We start from the raw sequence: 17,255 nt of genomic DNA, 5'->3' as shown, positions 1-17,255 counted from the left end.
AATGTGGCAGATCTTCTTGTACACAGAGACTCCTCATCAAACGCAACACTTACTTTGTCTGGTGTATAAATCTATACTGCATCCTACACTTGCATGTAACCATAAAATGACTTTGCTCTTATTTTATCCTAATCATTGTGTTAATTTTTTTTTCTCTATCACTTAATACCCTGCTAAAGAAAATGAAGCAGCTGGTGCATAGCTGGTCTTTTATCAGCAATGGCAGAATATTGTGGCCATTATTCTTCGCTTAGGGCTCCCAATGTCAAGGTTTGCTGGAAGGCTTGATAATGCATTTTAAGAGGCAGAGTGACAAGAATGAACTTCCTACAAGTTATAGTGTGGAACAAGGCTATTTGATTGATCAAGGCATTCCATCTCTATGTGAGAGCAATTAGGTTAGTCCCACTCCCCTTTGCTCCTCCCATATCCCTGTAAATTCTCTCCATTCAGAAAATTATCCACTTCCCTTTTCAACTATATTTTAATCTGCTTGGACTGACAATTTAGTGTATTATAGATTCTAACTACTCACTGCATTTGTATAGTTTTTAAAAAAGTGTTTCCTTATCACTTTTGTTTCTTTTGCCATTGCTTTCATTCTATGTACACTGGTTCTTGGCCCTTTGATAGGATTAAAATCTTGTCATTATTGACAACAATTCAAATACAGGCATTTTTCTGAGATTATTTAAACCCATCTGGAAAGCTTAAGCTTTCTTCAGATCTTTCTGCAGTTAAGATTATTTATTATAGTGTGTGGCAAATCATAAAATTCAGAGGCTGCTGTTTGATTCATCATGCACAAGCCAGCTCTTTGAAAGCACTGCCTCATTAGTTCAACTCACCTGCTTTTTATCCATCATTCTATAATACCCCATGCCCCCTTCATATATGATAAAGTTTTTCAAGATGTATGGCAATTCTTTCTGGTAGTCTCCCATATGGTGTATTGTCAATTCTGGACATATTTTAGAAAAGATGTTAAGACATTAAAGAGGGTGCAGAGGGTATTTACTATAATGGATGTGGGAATTGTGTGGAGATCCTAGAGAAACCAGTTTTTCTTTTAAGAACACAAAGCTGAAAAGTGATTTAGTAAAGTCGTTCCAAAATATGAACAGTTTAGATAAAAAATTATAAGAAAAAAGTAGAACTTTTCACAGACTGCAGTTAACAATGATATAAGCTACAAGCAAGGTGAGAAGTTTGTGTGTGTGTGTGTGTGTGTGTGTGTGTGTGTGTGTGTACAGTATATTATGTGCAAACACAGAATTGTTAGGATCTGCAATGCAGTGCTTCAAAATATAGTGGCAGATAATGCAAAAATAACTTTCACAGGATAATTAGATGAATGCTCAAAAGGGGAAAGTCTACCACTGCTTTCTGCCCTCTTCTAGGCTGATTTCATTTGCATTCTGCTAATTACACAGGCCTCAATTTTTCTAACCCAGCTTTGGTGTCGAATGTTATCAAATGCCTTCTGAGAATTCATATGAGCAGCAATTCCCTTTGTAAACTTTGTCTGTTGCCTCAAAAAATCATTTGGATTGGACAAATATGATTTGCCTTCAGCAAATTCATGTTGGTTTTCTTTTATCTCACACTGACCCATTATTTGTTTTATTCCTTGATTTTTATGGGTTCCAAAGAGTCACTGCAGATGCTGGAATCTGGCGCAATAAACAAACTGCTGCAGCAACTCATCGGGTTGAGCACCATCTGTAGGTGGTGGGAGGGAAGGAATTGTCGACGTTCTGGGCCAGTCCTGACCTGAATCATTGACAATTTGTCCTCTCCGTCCCATCAGTGCTGCTTGGCCCACTGTGTTTCTCCAGGAGTTTGTTTATAAGTTCTAAGACATTCCCCACGACTGAGGTTAATCTAAGTGACGTCTACTTTCTAGATGTGTCCTTGTATCCACTTTTGAACAATGATGTTATATGCTTAATTTGTCTAGTCCTCTGGCATCTCATTTGTACCTTGAAGACTGAAAGCTTATAACAAGTGCTTCTGCAGGTCCCATCCCAACTTCCCTTGGCAATCTAGCAAATATCAAATGCTATCCATTAATTACTACCACTTCTTGTACTAAGATTTTGGCAGGATCCTCTTCCTCGGAACAAGCTGGTTCCTCCATACACTAGTCAAGAAAACCAACAAGCGGATGGTGTATTGTGTAATAAGAAAGGAGTAATTGATCTGGTGTCTTTAGTGAACTGTGATTATAAAATGATTTGAATTTCTAAAACTCAGGTGATTTATTTCATTCTGACACTGGGATGTTACATGTGTTTGAAGCAAACTAGGAAGACATGAGACGTGATTTGTCTATAATGAATTGGGAAAATGGCTGTTTACTCTCATACCTTTTAATACAGTGGCTGACATTTAAATAATTAATACGTTAGTGCTAAAAGAGTCATTGAGATGTGTTAGTGAGAGTGCTGCTCTGTTGGGAACCTAATGGAAGTCCCTGCCTCCTGCTTGTGCTCTTTGAACAACAAATTGCCTATGGCTTGGTGTGGAGAAGCTGCCTGTGAAGACTGGCACTGGAAGGGCTAGGGCTTACAGCTGTGAGGTGAGCCTAGGGCAGTATCATTACTGGCACATTGACTGTGGCTCATTGCTGCGAATTGCCAGGGTTGACAGATCCCCTGGATCCTATAGTCTCTCCTCCCCTCTTGAGGGTGTTGGAAGCTGCTGTCTCCCCCTTTTGTTTGGTTGCACAGCCCTCAGCCCAGAGATTTCTCTATGGTAACAAGCTCAATAGTCTCCCTACCAAAAGGAGCAAAGGTTCATCACATTGCGATGACAGTTTTGCCATGTTAGCAGAGATTAAGCAGACTGAGTTTCTAATCCATTTCTGCTGGCTGAGGTATTTAAAACCACGGCTAACCAATTTCAGAATGAGGGATTGGCTGTTCAACACAGATGAGAAGAAATTTCTTTACTCAGATGATAGTGAATCTCTGGAATTCACTACCCACAGGCTGTGGAGGCTTAGTAGTTGAGTATCTTCAAGACGGCCGAATTAATTTTTCGATATTAAGGGAATGTAGGGATGTAGGGTTTGTGCAGGAAAGTGGTGCTGAGGTAAAAGGTCAACCATGATCTTATAATGGAATGGTGGAGCAGGCATGATGGAGTTGAAAAGTCACCTGCTTCTGTTTATGTTCTTGTCTTCTTTAAAGACTTGCACAATGTACTCATTTAGTATTGCAGCTATAGCTTAGCTACCATGCAGAGATCATTTTCCTTATCTTTACTTAGTCAACCCCACCTTTTACCTTCCACTTGCTCAAGACTTAAAATCAATAAAACCTGCAGATGCTAGAATACTAAAAGTAGAAACAGAAAATGCTGGAAGCACTCACAGGTCAGACTGTATTTGGGGAAGGAGAAAAAGTTAATGTTCAGGTCAGATCCCTTTTCCTATCCATCCCTCCCCCACCCTACCTTCCAAATTGACACTAACTTATTTTCTCTCTTTCCCCATTCTGACATCAGGACTTCAACCTGAACCATTAACTCTGTTTCTCTTCCTACGGATGCAACCTGACCTGTTGAGTGTTTCTAGCACTTGTTTTTTTGTTTTTATTTGCTCTAAAACTGTTATGTTAACTGCCATTCTCAACTGCACACTCTGCTTGTTTTATTTTCCTTTTCACTTCCCCTTGCTGCTTCCAATATTCATCCTGGTTTTCACTTGAATTATTCACCAAATGTGTCACCTAACGTCTTTTTTTTATCATTTTCTCTGTCTCCTTTGTTATCCAAAAAACCCTGATTTTGGTTTCCTTACCATTGCTCCGCAAATGTTCTCCCACTGATACTTGGCCTATTTCTTGTCCCATAACCAGATTGGGCAATGCATTGAGCCAACATGGAAATTCTCCCAAATAAAGTCAAAGTTGAGTTTATTGTCATATTGTACAAGTACATGTATGTACAGGTGCAATGAAAAACTTATTTGCAGTAGCATCACAGGTCTATAGCATCATATAAGCAGCATTCACACAAAAAACATAAGTTAAACATAGTTTTTAAAAGAAAGAACACAATTAGAACAAAAAAAAGTTCATTTTAGTGCAAGGTGATCAAAGTGGTTATAGTGTTGCTAAACTCTAGTGATTAAGATTGTGCCCGTTGGCTCAAGAACCAAAATGGTTGAAGGAAAGTAGCTGTTCTTGAACCTGGTGGCGTGGGACTTCAGGCTTCTGTACCTCTCTCTCATACATACTGTTCAATGGTGATAGAATACTCCAGTGGTGTAGTAGTCATTTCTTGCTTCTTAAAGACATTAGAGATATTGATGGTGATTGAGCTGCATATCAGATATTCCCAAAAAGGAGGTTGATTGAAGTGGACAGTACTTTTTGCCTCGCACCTTACTGAAGCACATCCTAACCACTGTGAAGGACACTGTTGAACTTGTGTGACTTGGAAGGGGTTAACTCAAAGTTAAGGAGAAGAGACAATCACACAGAGGTACCTGTTCATTAGAGGGTTCATTTATTCTTAAATTGTCTTACTTGGACATCATTGTTTCATATATTTGTAAAATCAAGTTTTTATTAACCCAAGTTTGAGTTGATTTGTACCTTGAAATAAAAGGTAAATCTTTGTTTTCAGTATCTGTGGTTCCAATTGGATAGGGTATTTTTGGTATTTCTCTAGCCATTTCTGCTACACTTTCTAACTATTCATTATTTTAAATAAATAATAAGATTTCAGTGTTTTATTTTGCAGCAAGCATCTTTATAACACTATAATTTCTTTTCAGCTGCTTTTACCAAGGGTCAGCTACCTGATGCTCGTCACTGACAAAGCTAAAAAGCACTTCCAGAAAGTTATGAGACAAGAGGATGTGGGAGAGATGTGGTTTGAATATGAAGGTGTACCTCTGAAGTGGTGAGTTTCCAATTGATGTTGTGTATAACTGCTCCATCGACCACCAAAACATGCATCATAATTCTGCTGAAAGCGTGCTTATTTTTAAAAACTATTCCATAACTGTCACTTGCAATGTTTCTGCTAAGAGCATGAGTACTTTTGCACCCATTTAGTAATGAAATTGCTCAATATTGTCATTGTAGTAATTTGGGTACATTGAGCTCGCATGTTCTAAATTTATTAATATTAGAGTTTGGAAAAATTGCTGCATATGAATTTGTTGCCAGAACACATCTGCATTTGTGGGGGGTTGGGGGGGGGTGTGGTGAGGGTGGTGAAAGTAAAATGAAATTTGGCAGGTTGTTGACGTGTTTTCTCTAAGTTAACTTAATGCTGAGCAGTGAGAGACTGAGCTAAAATGTGCTTTGAAGCCTGAGCAGACCAGTAAATGAGGTCACAATTTTCCTGTTTAATAGACCAACGCCCCCCACCTCCCCCCCCCCCCCCCAAATTATTGAAGTAGATGGAGGATTCAGTTCCATCAGTTGCTGTATTATTTTGCTTTTATTTCAGATGAAGAGAGTGTGAATCAAAGACTTCTATTTCCTAGGGATCAATAGAATACACTAGTGGGAAGCTTCAAAACAGAATAGCAGCCAATGAGAGATGAGCAGTGATTCAGTTAGAATCAGAATCAGATTCAGATTTATTATCACTGACTTGTATGATGTGAAATTTGTTGTTTTGCAGCAGCATGAATTATATGAAGAAGGAGCAGGTTAGATTTTTCTTTTATACTTTTGTTCTTGGGTGAGCTGTATAAAGTTTCAAGAAATTGCTGTGATGTGTTGGGTCAGTCAGTATCTGAAAGAAAAGATTGGTTAAAGCTGGATAAGATCCTTTGGCAGAGCATGATAAGGTAATAGCACAATACTTCTCAGCTGTTCCTATTTTGTGGAATGTGTTTCATTTGTCGCACACAACTGCTACACAGGTACCCTGCTTAAAACTGAAAATCCAGAAATGGAAGATGTTGGAAATAAGAGATAAAATTAGAATGCTGGAATACTTAACAAATCAGGCAGCATTTGTGGAAAGACAAAACAGGGTTAATGTTTTGGGTCAAAGATTCAGGTTTGGATAAAGGGTCACTGACCTGAAATGCTATCTCTGTTTCTCGGTCTAGAAATGTTACCTGACCTGAGTGTTTCCAGCATTTTTTGTTTTTGCCCTACTTTCTACTACCATGATTCATTATAGCACTCTTGTCCTGGAGTCTGAACTCACACAGGTATGTAAACTTATGTATATGCTGTGTGTCACTATGCTAGAACCTCTTGCCTCTTCACTTCCACAGCAGTGAAATGGTGATCTCATTGTCTCACACCACTGAGGAAATGTATCAAGGCTGCCTGTGAAGGCTTGTGTTGGGTGGACTGAGGTGAGTCACTCAGCACTGGGATGTAGGGCATGGGTGCATCCCATGCTAGTATGGTGGGTGTGTGCCACTGCTGGAGACAAGTAGCCACTATTCTAAGTTGACAGACTGTCTGAACCCTCTTGTTGAATATGATGAAAGCACTTGGAAATCTAGGGAGAATCTCTGGACTAGGAAGAGCTGTGCAGCCCAGACAGGGGGAAAGACAACAGCTTCCATCACAAGCAACTGGAGAAATGGTAGGATCTAGATGGTCTGTCAATGTGTGAAACAGCTGTTGCTTATTCCCAGCGGTGGCTCACACTTGCAATGCCAGCTGGGATGCAGCCCTAATTTGTCCATCAAAGTGCTGAGCAGCTGTACCGCTTGACTGCCATTGAGCACTAATCCTCCTAGACAACTGTTGCATATTGTCTTGGTGGCTCACTCTGCTCTGTGCCAATAAGGTAACCAGGAGGCTGAGCCCTCAACCAGGTACCTGGGACAGCAGTGAAGGGAGCAGAGGTTTGCACCATTTCCCTGATATGGTGGCGCATCATTAGCACTTTGTATTTAATGCTTTAATAACTCTTTTTAGCATTGAATCCATTGGTGTTCTTGTTGGGAACGCATCTTGAGTTCTTAAGCAATGTGCCAATGCATTATCATTTTACTACAACTTCTATCCCACTGTTATAAGACTCCTGAACGGACCACTTGTATGATAAAGATGAACTCTTGATCTCTCAATCTACCTTGTCATTGCCCTTACACCTTATTTGTCTACATGCGTTGCACTTTCTCTGTAACTGTAACACTATATTCTGCATTCTGTTATTGCTTTGCCCTCTGTACTACCTCATTGTTTTGCGTGCCATCCAGACAGATCATTCCAAACATCAGTACAAAGTTTTTCACTGCATCTCAGTACAAGTGACAATAGTAAAGCAATTACCAATATTCCAAGCCCTTCTAAAGCCAACGGAATACTTTTAATTCCAAGTATGGCTACTATTTCTAAAGTGGGAAATGGTGTGGAGTGTTTCTATAAACCGCAATGTGATGATGGTAATTTTCTTGAGATGGTGATAGAGAAAGAAGTAATTTTCAGTACACTGTAAACTATTCTGGACAAATATCATCTGTTCATCTTTCAAGTAATCCCAAAGGTTTTTTTGTTTCCATCCATGACTATCAGTTTTGGAACTTGAGTTCAAATAAAAAAAATGCCATGGACGTTAGTGTCGTTCATCTATTTAGTTTCAATAAACAGAGCTGAATATCTTGAAAGTAATTAAAATATTTGTTTCTAATCCACAAAGTGCTGTGTTGTATGATTTCTAGTAAGTGTTTTAAAAGAGGTCCAAATTTAGTTTGCCCTATTGCAATCCTTTCCATTGATATATGTTAATTAAAGATGCACAATCCTGAAGTAAATAACCACTGTGTTAATGAGAGGGCAATTTTGCAAAGATTATTAGGATTATTTCAGTAAAGATGCTGCTCAACGCCAGATTTGGAATTGTATTCACAATGGTCATTAAAAATCCATTAAATCATTCAAATTAAATTAGAGAGAAATTGAGTTGGAACACAATGTATTCGTTGTAAGTGGTTGACTTCATGGTGAAATCTTGTTGGAATTGGCTGAGGGCAAATTATAATAATTGGCCTTGGTATATCAGGGATGGGACAAATTGGTGACTGTTTCATCTTTTAATTGCTAAGCAGTTATCTCACTTGGAAGTGAATTTGTGTGATTGTTAGGACAATATTGGGCTTGTTGGAACACTTCAGAGACAACCTATTGATTGAACAAATGTCTGTAGACAAAATATCAACCTGTCTTTCGAGTGCATTTCTTGTACATATTTTCCTTGCTTTTGTGGGTTCACCAGTAGATGGTGCTAAAGCACAGCATTTGTGTGCAGTACAGGCTTCGACAAACTTGCCGTTAATCGTTTGTGGGTAGAGAAATAAATAGACTGCCCCTGGGTTATGAACGCCTAACTTATGGACACCCCTGCATTCAAAGGAACACCCGTAATATTAAATTCAAAAGTCCAATGTACATACATTCGTTTGTTCCTACAAACAACAGAACTAGTTCTGTCTCTGTCTCCATATCTAGTTCACTCTTATCACTTGTGTGCTCTTGATGCCATTCATTACAATATTATGGAGGTATGGTTACCATATTGGGCAATTTTTGTGTATTTTCTGACTTGTGGACAAAATTGACTTCAGGATATCTGTAAAACAGAACTTGTAAAGCATTTATTGTACTGGAGATTATCCTCGAATCCTGCTAATTGGCTCTGGCTTTTGTTCAACATACACTGAACCTTTGGTCTCTCACAGTTTATTTATTCCTGCCTTAAGTCCTAGGTGGAGATTGTTGCAAGATTCTTTGAAAGTTTTGACGATATTGGCTTTGATTCTGCTCCACAATAGTACCACAGGCTTAAAAGCTGTGCCCAACGATAAGAACTGACTAGAGTAAACAGTATGAAACTTCTCCTTTCCATGTTGCAATACAGATTGCTTGTCCAGGCACACTTGGATCAGAAGTAACTTTTTATTTGTAGGTTTCAGATGCAGGTGGCTCCCGTGTTATGGCCGTTTGGGTTATGGAAATTCACCCTTGCAGAGCTTGCAAATCATTTCCCAAAGATTAGAGATTTTGGAATATAATTCACTCTCAGGGAATTTGTGTGGGGGAAAGAAGTAAATAGATCAACACAAAATTTTATTTGTTTTTTCAACTCATTGCACAGATGAGGTGGGTTCACGTCATGGAAAATCACGATATGGAACCTTTTCTCGGTAAGCAACCGCCACCCCCCAGTAACGTGGGGGTCGCCCTTCTGCTGCTTTCAGAACTAACTGATACTTTTGTATCTGCTAGTACTGCTACTATATAATTTTCCAGTGTTATTAAGTCTAGTATATAATGAGAGTGGTGACAATTAATAACAAAACATCAATGACAATTGGCTTGGAGGATACTGGATACAATGAATCCAGTAGTTTTTTAACCAGTTTTCTATTGGCCATATCTGTAACACTGAGTTAACATGGACTGTACCCTCACAACTTCCAGTGTCGTCCTTTACAAAAAAACATAGTTTGTTATCTCACGGTAATGCACTACTGATCAGTATTGTAATAGTTACCATCTTCACAATGTAAAATCTCTGCTAAAGCCACTTTAATTGAACAAACTAAGCAACAGACACTGATAAGATGGATACATAAATTAGTGGAGGACTTTGCAATTCCCTTTGTCAGAGTAGTTCCTTCACAATTGGCTCTTCATGTCTCCTCTCTCCCAATGCTCAATTCATCTTTGTCTCTCGTTTTTCATTCTCCCTCATTGCCTCTGGGGTGGTGGGGGGAAGCATTCAGAAGTCCAACAGTGGGACTGGTCTGATCAAGTGGGGAGAATCACAGCAGTATGTTGATTGGAGCAGCAGAGTCTGTTGGAGGAACTCAGCAGGTTGAACAGCATCTGTGGGAGGAAAGGAACTGTTAGTGTTTTGGGTCGAAACCCTACATCATGCCTTGATGCAGAGTTTTGACGCAAAACACTGACCCCAGCGCTACCACCCCACCCCACCCCCACAGATGCTGCCTGACCCACTGAGTTCTTCCAACAGATTGTTTGTTGCTTCACATTCCAGCATCTGCAGTCTCTTGTGCCTCCAGTGTGCTGATCGGGTTGTGTATGGGTTTTGGGTCAGGAACCACTGTAGTAATCTGTTCTTACTGGATCAGGTAGTCTGCCATGCAACTGAACCACTTGACATATGGAGGCAATAATGAAATGTTCTATGATCTTTGCAATCAATGCTATTGGAGCCCTTTTTCAGAAAAGAACCATAGAACACTACAGCACAGAAAACAGGCCATTTGGCCCTTCTAGTCTGTGCTGAAACTTTATTCCACTAGTCCCATTGACCTGCACCCAGTCCATAACCTTCCAGACCTCTCCCATCCATGTATCTATCCAATTTATTCTTAAAACTTAATAGTGAGCCTGCATTTACCAGGTCAGGTGGCAGCTCATTCCACACTCCCACCACTCTGAGTGAAGAAGTTCCCCCTAAACCTTTCCCCTTTCACCCTAAAACCATGTCCTCTCGTACTTATCTCTCCTAATCTAGGTGGAAAGAGCCTACTTGCATTTACTCTGTTTATACCCCTCATAATCTTGTAAACCTCTATCAAATCTCCCCTTATTCTTCTGTGCTCCAAGGAATAAAGTCCTAACCTGTTCAATCTTTCCCTGTAACTCGACTCCTGAAGACCCGGCAACATTCTAGTAAATCTCCTCTGCACTCTTTCAATCTTACTGATATCCTTCCTATAGGTAGGTGACCAGAACTGCACACAATACTCCAAATTTGGCCTCACCAATGACTTATACAACCTCACCATAACATCCCAACTCTTATACTCAATACTTTGATTTATGGATGCCAGGGTGCCAAAAGCTTTCTTTACAACCCTGTCTACTTGTGACGTCACTTTCAGGGAATTATGTATCTGAACTCCCAGATTCCTTTGTTCCTCCGCACTCCTCAGTGCCCTGCCATTTACTGTGTATGTCCTACCTTGATTTGTCCTTCCAAAATGCAACACCTCACACGTCTGCATTAAATTCCATCTGCCATTTTCTGGCCCACTTTTCCAGTTGGTCCAGATCCCTCTGCAAGCTTTGAAAGCCTTCCTCGCTGTCCACAACACCTCCAATCTTAGTGTCATCATCAAACTTGCTGATCCAATTTACCACATTATCATCTAGATCATTGATATAGACAACAAACAACAATGGACCCAGCACAGATCCCTGAGGCACACCACTAATCACAGGCCTCCAGTCTGAGAAACAATCATCCACAACCACTCTCTGTCTTCTCCCACCCAGCCAATTTCAAATCCAGTTTATAATCTTTCCATGGATACCTAGTGTCTGAACCTTCTGAACTAACCTCCCATGTGGGACCTTATCAAAAGCCTTACTAAAGTCCATGTAGACAACGTCCACAGCCTTTCCTTCATCTACTTTCTTGTTAACCTCCTCAAAGAAAACTCTACAAGATTCATTAAACACGATCTGCCACGCACAAAGCCATGCTGACTATCCTTAATCAGCCCTTGGCTGTCTAAATACCTGTATATCCGATCTCTCAGAACTCCTTCCAATAATTTACCTACTACTGATGTCAGGCTCACCGGCCTGTAACTACCTGGTTTACTTTCAGAGCCCTTTTTAAACAACGGAACAACATGAGCTACCCTCCAGTCCTCCGGCACCGCACCCGTGGCTAAAGACATTTTAAATATATCTCCCAAGGCCCCTGCAATTTCTACACTATTCTCTCTCAAGGTCCGAGGAATTATCATGTCAGGCCTGGGGAATTTATCTACCTTTATTCGCTGTAAGGCAGCAAGCACCTCCTCCTCTTTAATCTCTATATGTTCCATGACACTACTGCTTGTTTCCCTTCCTTCCATATCCACTATGCTAGTTTCCTGAGTAAATACTGATGCAAAAAAACTGTTTAAGATCTCCCCCATCTCCTGAGGCTCCACACATAGATGACCACTCTGATCTTCTAGGGGACCAATTTTGTCCCTTACTGTCCTTTTACTCTTCATATACTTGTAGAAACCCTTTGGGTTTACCTTCACATTATCTGCCAAAGCAACCTCATGTCTTCTTTTTGCCTTCCTGATTTCCTCCTTTAGTATTTTCTTACTTTTTCTGTACTCTTCAAGTACCTCATTTGTGCCTAGTTGCCTATACCTGCTATACACTTCTCTCTTTTTCTTAACCAAATCGCCAATATCCCTTGAAAACCAAGGTTCCCTATGCCTGTTAACTTTGCCTTTAATCCTGGCAGGAACATGCAAACTCTGCACTCTCAAAATTTCGCCTTTGAAGGCCTTCCACTTACTGAACACATCCTTGCCAGAAAACAACTTATCCCAATCCACTCTTCCTAGATCCTTTCTCATTTCCACAAAATTGGCCTTTCTCTAATGTAGAACCTCTACTCAAGGACCAGACCTGTCCTTATCCATAATTAACTTGAAACTAATGACATTATGGTCACTAGACCCAAAATGTTCACCTGCACATACTTCTGTCACCTGACCTGTTTGGTTCCCTATTAGGAGATCAAGTATTGCATTCTCTCTCGTTGGTACCTCTATATATTGATTTAGAAAACTTTCCTGAACACACTTGACAAACTCCAAGCCATCCAGCCCTTTCAGTGTGGGAGTCCCAGTCAATATGTGGAAAGTTAAAATCCCCTACTATTACAACTTTCTGTTTCTGAGCTGTTGGCTGAGCTTATCATCTAAGTAGCATGAAACAAATTGCTGCTTCCTGATTGCAGTACTGAGATGACTTTTAAAAGACTGATTTTGTGCAAGGACAATATTGCCCACTTAAGTCCATAGCTCCTTGAAAGTAGCAGCACAAGTAGGTAGGGTGGTATAGAAGGGGTATGGTATGCTTGGCTTCATTGGTCGGGGCATTGAATATAAGAGTCAGAAGGTCATGTTGCAGCCATATAAAACTTTCGTTAGGCCATATTATGTGCAGTTCTGGTCGCCCCAGTACAGGAAGAATGTGGAGGCTTTGGAGGGGGTTCAGAAGAGGCTTACCAGGTTACTGCCTGGATTTGACGGTATTAGCTATAAGGAGAGGTTGGGACAAACTTGGATTGTTTTTTCTCGAGTGTTGAAGGTTGAGAGAAGACCTGAAAGACGTTAATAAAATAATGAGAGGCATAGATAAGGTAGACTGACTGTCAAATGGAGACAATAGTGAACTTTTTTTTCCAGGATGGAATTTTCAAATCCTGGAAGGCATAACTTTAAGGTGAGAGGAAAATTTAAAGGATATGTATGGGGCAAGTTTTTTTTACATAGTGGTAGGTGCCTGGAACGGCTGCTGGGGTGGTGGTGGAAGCAGACACCATAGTGGTGTTTAAGAGGCTTTTGGATAGACGTATGGGCATGCAGGGAATGGAGGGATATGAACTGCGTGCAGGCAGATAGGTTTAGATTAATTTGGCATTGTGTTCAGCGCTGATACAGTGGACCAAAGGGCCTGTTCCTGTGCTGTACTGTTCTGTGTTCTATTTATAACAAGTTCTGTTGGATGGCACTGCACTTTTGGTTGATTGTGGCAAGCAGTCTGAGTAGATGGAAGAGATGAAGTATGGCATACTTTCAGCTTGATATTGATGGCAGAGCACAAGGTCATTTCATAATCTCTCATGCTGGAAAGTTTTGTGCTGGGAGGAAGAGTGGTTTTGTGGGTTCAGCTGCAATAAACTCTTGGATATACTCCCATTGTATTGCTCGTGTGCTTCAATTGGAAATGTTGGTTGCACTTAAAGGCATTCATTAGTTTGGAGCATAAAATACAAGTTTGTAACTGTACAAGGGCAGTCAAAACAGTAATAATATTTCCAAAAGAATTGGAGCTGGGTTGAGGCAGACAAATTAGTTTGTCAACTTGACAGTAGCCCAACACCCCCCCCCCCCCCAAAAGAACTTCACCACAAGAACTAGAGAGGTGTCAATAGGAAAATATTTGGTTGAGACTGGCCTCTCTATCACAAAATTTAAGACTAGAAATGGAGCAGGGGTAGGAACTATATATAAAAAAAACTTCTAAAGTAGATGAGGGCTTACTTCAAAGGATTGAGAGGGTATCGTAGTATAAAGATCTGCTTGGGTATAAAATTAAAATCTGATTCCACCATGGCCAATGAAAACCCCACTTGAGCCTAGGGACTTGTTTTTGTGATGCCTGATCTGGCTGGAATCTGACTCATCAGGTCTGTCAGACTTCATTTGCGGAGCTAGGCTGTAGCCTGGGGCTCATTGCAAAAAAAAAGGGATGTGGAATCTGCTTGGTGAAGGGGACAAGAACAGACACTGGAAATCTGAAATGAGGACAAAATGCAAGAAGTACTGAGCAGACCAGTCAGCATTTGTGGAGAGGAAAATGGATCATCCATTTTGTTTTTATGTAGAATCCTGGTGTACCCCAGACCTTTTTATAACTTAGTTCTTTCGGGGAAAAAAACAATTCTGATTATTCGTCTTCCCCCATTGTTGACATTTGGTTGGTGTAACCAACTAAAATGCTGCTCTCAAATCTTGTATGGAATTTCCTACAGTAATTTTAATCAGACAAATAAAATTGTGATCTTATTTCATTTTGAAATGCTGGTGAAAATGCAGAAGGCTCATATAAATGCAAGAGACTGATGGCATGGTAGGCAGAAACGTATTAACTTAAGTACTGAATTGGTTGAGAGAGGTTGGAGGAGTAAGGTAGGAGATGGAGATGAGGACTTGTAGGTGTATGCTTGAAAAACTCTTAAGTGATCTGTTCTGTGTACTCAGTTTTGCACATTTTATGACTTGGATATCGCCCTATTCTTTAATCCATGTTTACTGACAAGTTAGGCATGTGGTATGTAGTATGGATGTGAATAGAAATTTGAAAAAGAAATAACACAATTAAAACAGCGGCAGATGTAGGGAAAGTTTAACGCTTTATGCACTTTGAACTTAAGATCTTTTAAAGTAAGAATATAGGGACTTTGAACAGAGTGGTTCCAGGAGCAATGTCCTTGGGTGCATGTCCTGAAGCTCATTTTGATTGTGCTACGATTATATAAAGTGATGGATTGTATACACTTTTGTGCACTGAGGAAATATTCATTAGTTATGTCCCCAATGCTGTCCTTCTGTGATTTTTCAAAGGTTTAATATTAAAATTAGTTTAGGGCTAAATAGAGCTTAATGGTTTTTGAATGCGTCCAACATCAGGGGTGATGTACAATATTGGGACTGTATTAAACCTATTGGCTGATTATAGCAAGTGTGACAGGGAAAAGAAATCACAGTTGAATGCCTGTGCCTGGAGGATCTTTTTGATGTAAATAATGATTTTACTATTATCATTCACAACTTTTTCAGACTTTAACTGTTCCATTTATAATCCCTTTTTGCCTTGTACTATCATCCCTTTGTCACCTAGTCTCATGTACTTTCTACCATCTCACAGACTACCACATTCTTCTTGCTGTCTTCCTCACCACCCCCCCCCCCCCCCCCACCACCCAGCCTTTCTTTGAGTGCAAATGAACTTATCTATTTTTGTTGGGACGTCATTTACCTGGAACATTACTTTTTTTTTGTTTTTCAAGACTGAACAGGCCACTTCTCCTATGTCATTGAGTTCTAACTTTTTAAACTATCACTCCCATTTTATACATACTCAGCATTTTATATAGTCCCCATCCAATTTACCATTATTCTCTTCAACAGCTTGAAGGGGTCATTTCCTGTTGTTGTTTCTCTCAACGGCACAAATTTACAAGTTCCACTGCTATGTCAAAAACTCCACAAATGTTTCTAACTGAGCCACATCTTCTATATCAGTACTTCCATCAATTACAGTTGAGAAAACTGCAAATAAACATTTCTTCATCCTGCAATTGACTGCCCTTGTTCACATCAGAGTTGTTGATTTTCTCAGCAATTGCGTTTCTTCAGAGGCTGATGCTTGCAGACACTCATTGGGCACTATTTAATGGAGCTATTCAAAAGCTCAGATGGTTTTGTGGGCATAGTTATGCCATGATCTATCATCTTCCTGTGTACTAGGGTTTCCTATCTTGGTTTGCTTCTCGGTGTCTTTGAACTTTGTATTCTTTAACCACAATTGCCTATTGCTTGCTTGGAGACTTTCCATTTGCGATCACAAAGAAATTTTCAAAAAATCACTATCTTCTTTCAGACATGGTTTGCACTCTTGTGACAAAAAACTCAGGGACTGATGTTGTGAGACATTGAATGAATCAAGGAAGGAATATTCTTGTTGAGTTAACTTGGAGCCATAAATATACCTTGGGTCTGCAATTAAGCAAGGTTTATAACTGCTTACGTTGCTGATGCCATTCATAAAACCATGAATGAATAAACAAACCTAACTCAAGTGGTACTTTATTAAGCTTAACAATGCAGGTTAATGCATCACTGAAGTTTAATTTTACTTTCAGTCCCGAGTCTGGAAAAATGTCTAGAGTGTAAATGCCACTCTAGAACACACTTGTCTGAAATAAGACTGTAAGATAAAGGAGTAGAAGAAGGCCATTTGGCCCATCAAGCCTGTTCCGCCATTCAATCATGGCTGATTTTTTTTTATCAACCCCATTCTGCCTTCTCTCCATAATCTTTAACCTCGTTACCAGACAAGAACCTGTCGGTCTCTACCTTAAATACATCCAATGACTTGGCCTCCACAGCCCTCTGTGGCAATGAATTCCACAAATTCACCACCCACTGGCTGAAGAAATGCCTCCTCATCTCAGTTCTAAAGGGACGTCCCCTTATTCTGAGGCTGTGCCCTAGCCTCTCCTACTAATGGAAGCATCCTTTGCATGTCCACTGTATCTAGGCCTTTCAATATTTCAACTCTATCGAGTACAAGCCCAGAGCCAGCAAACGCTCCTCAAACGTTAAGCCTTTCAGTGCTGGGATCATTCTTGTGAACCTCCTCTGGACCTACTCCAGGGCCAGCACATCTTTCCTTATGCAATGAACCTGTATAGTAGTGTGAGCACCTCTGGCTATGTGACGTGGCTGAAAGGGAATTGAGTCACTGTAAAAGGGGCTGGCCTCAACCATTTGATTACAGTGTCTAATTAACAGTCTAGGAATACAACTTTAGCAATAGAGCAGGTGTAGTAGTTCCACTGAAGTAAGATTGAGGTGAGAATTATGAAAAATGAATGTGAAAGCGTATGATCAGTTGAAAGATCAGTTAACAGTTCCAATAAAAATTATAGTTATGGATTAAAAAAATGGAAGTTGTAGTATGCAATTCAGATCACCAGTC

At 40.0% G+C, this 17,255-nt stretch overlaps 1 protein-coding gene across 2 annotated transcripts in view; it reads left to right on the top strand.

Annotated features, from left to right (window-relative positions):
- The window catches only part of atg5 (ATG5 autophagy related 5 homolog (S. cerevisiae)), a 184,779-nt gene that overhangs the window by 10,831 nt on the left and 156,693 nt on the right, over positions 1-17,255 (top strand). For both annotated transcript variants that reach the window (XM_052025046.1, XM_052025047.1), the window contains exon 3: positions 4,787-4,914. In XM_052025046.1, coding sequence (XP_051881006.1) covers positions 4,787-4,914 — 128 coding nt within the window. The remainder of the gene's footprint in view (positions 1-4,786; positions 4,915-17,255) is intronic.

The sequence above is a fragment of the Pristis pectinata genome, chromosome 10 (assembly GCF_009764475.1).
Source record: "Pristis pectinata isolate sPriPec2 chromosome 10, sPriPec2.1.pri, whole genome shotgun sequence".
Lineage (NCBI taxonomy): Eukaryota > Metazoa > Chordata > Chondrichthyes > Rhinopristiformes > Pristidae > Pristis > Pristis pectinata.
The sequence above is the reverse complement of the archived record's forward strand: the minus strand, read 5'-3'. Positions and strand labels throughout refer to the sequence as shown.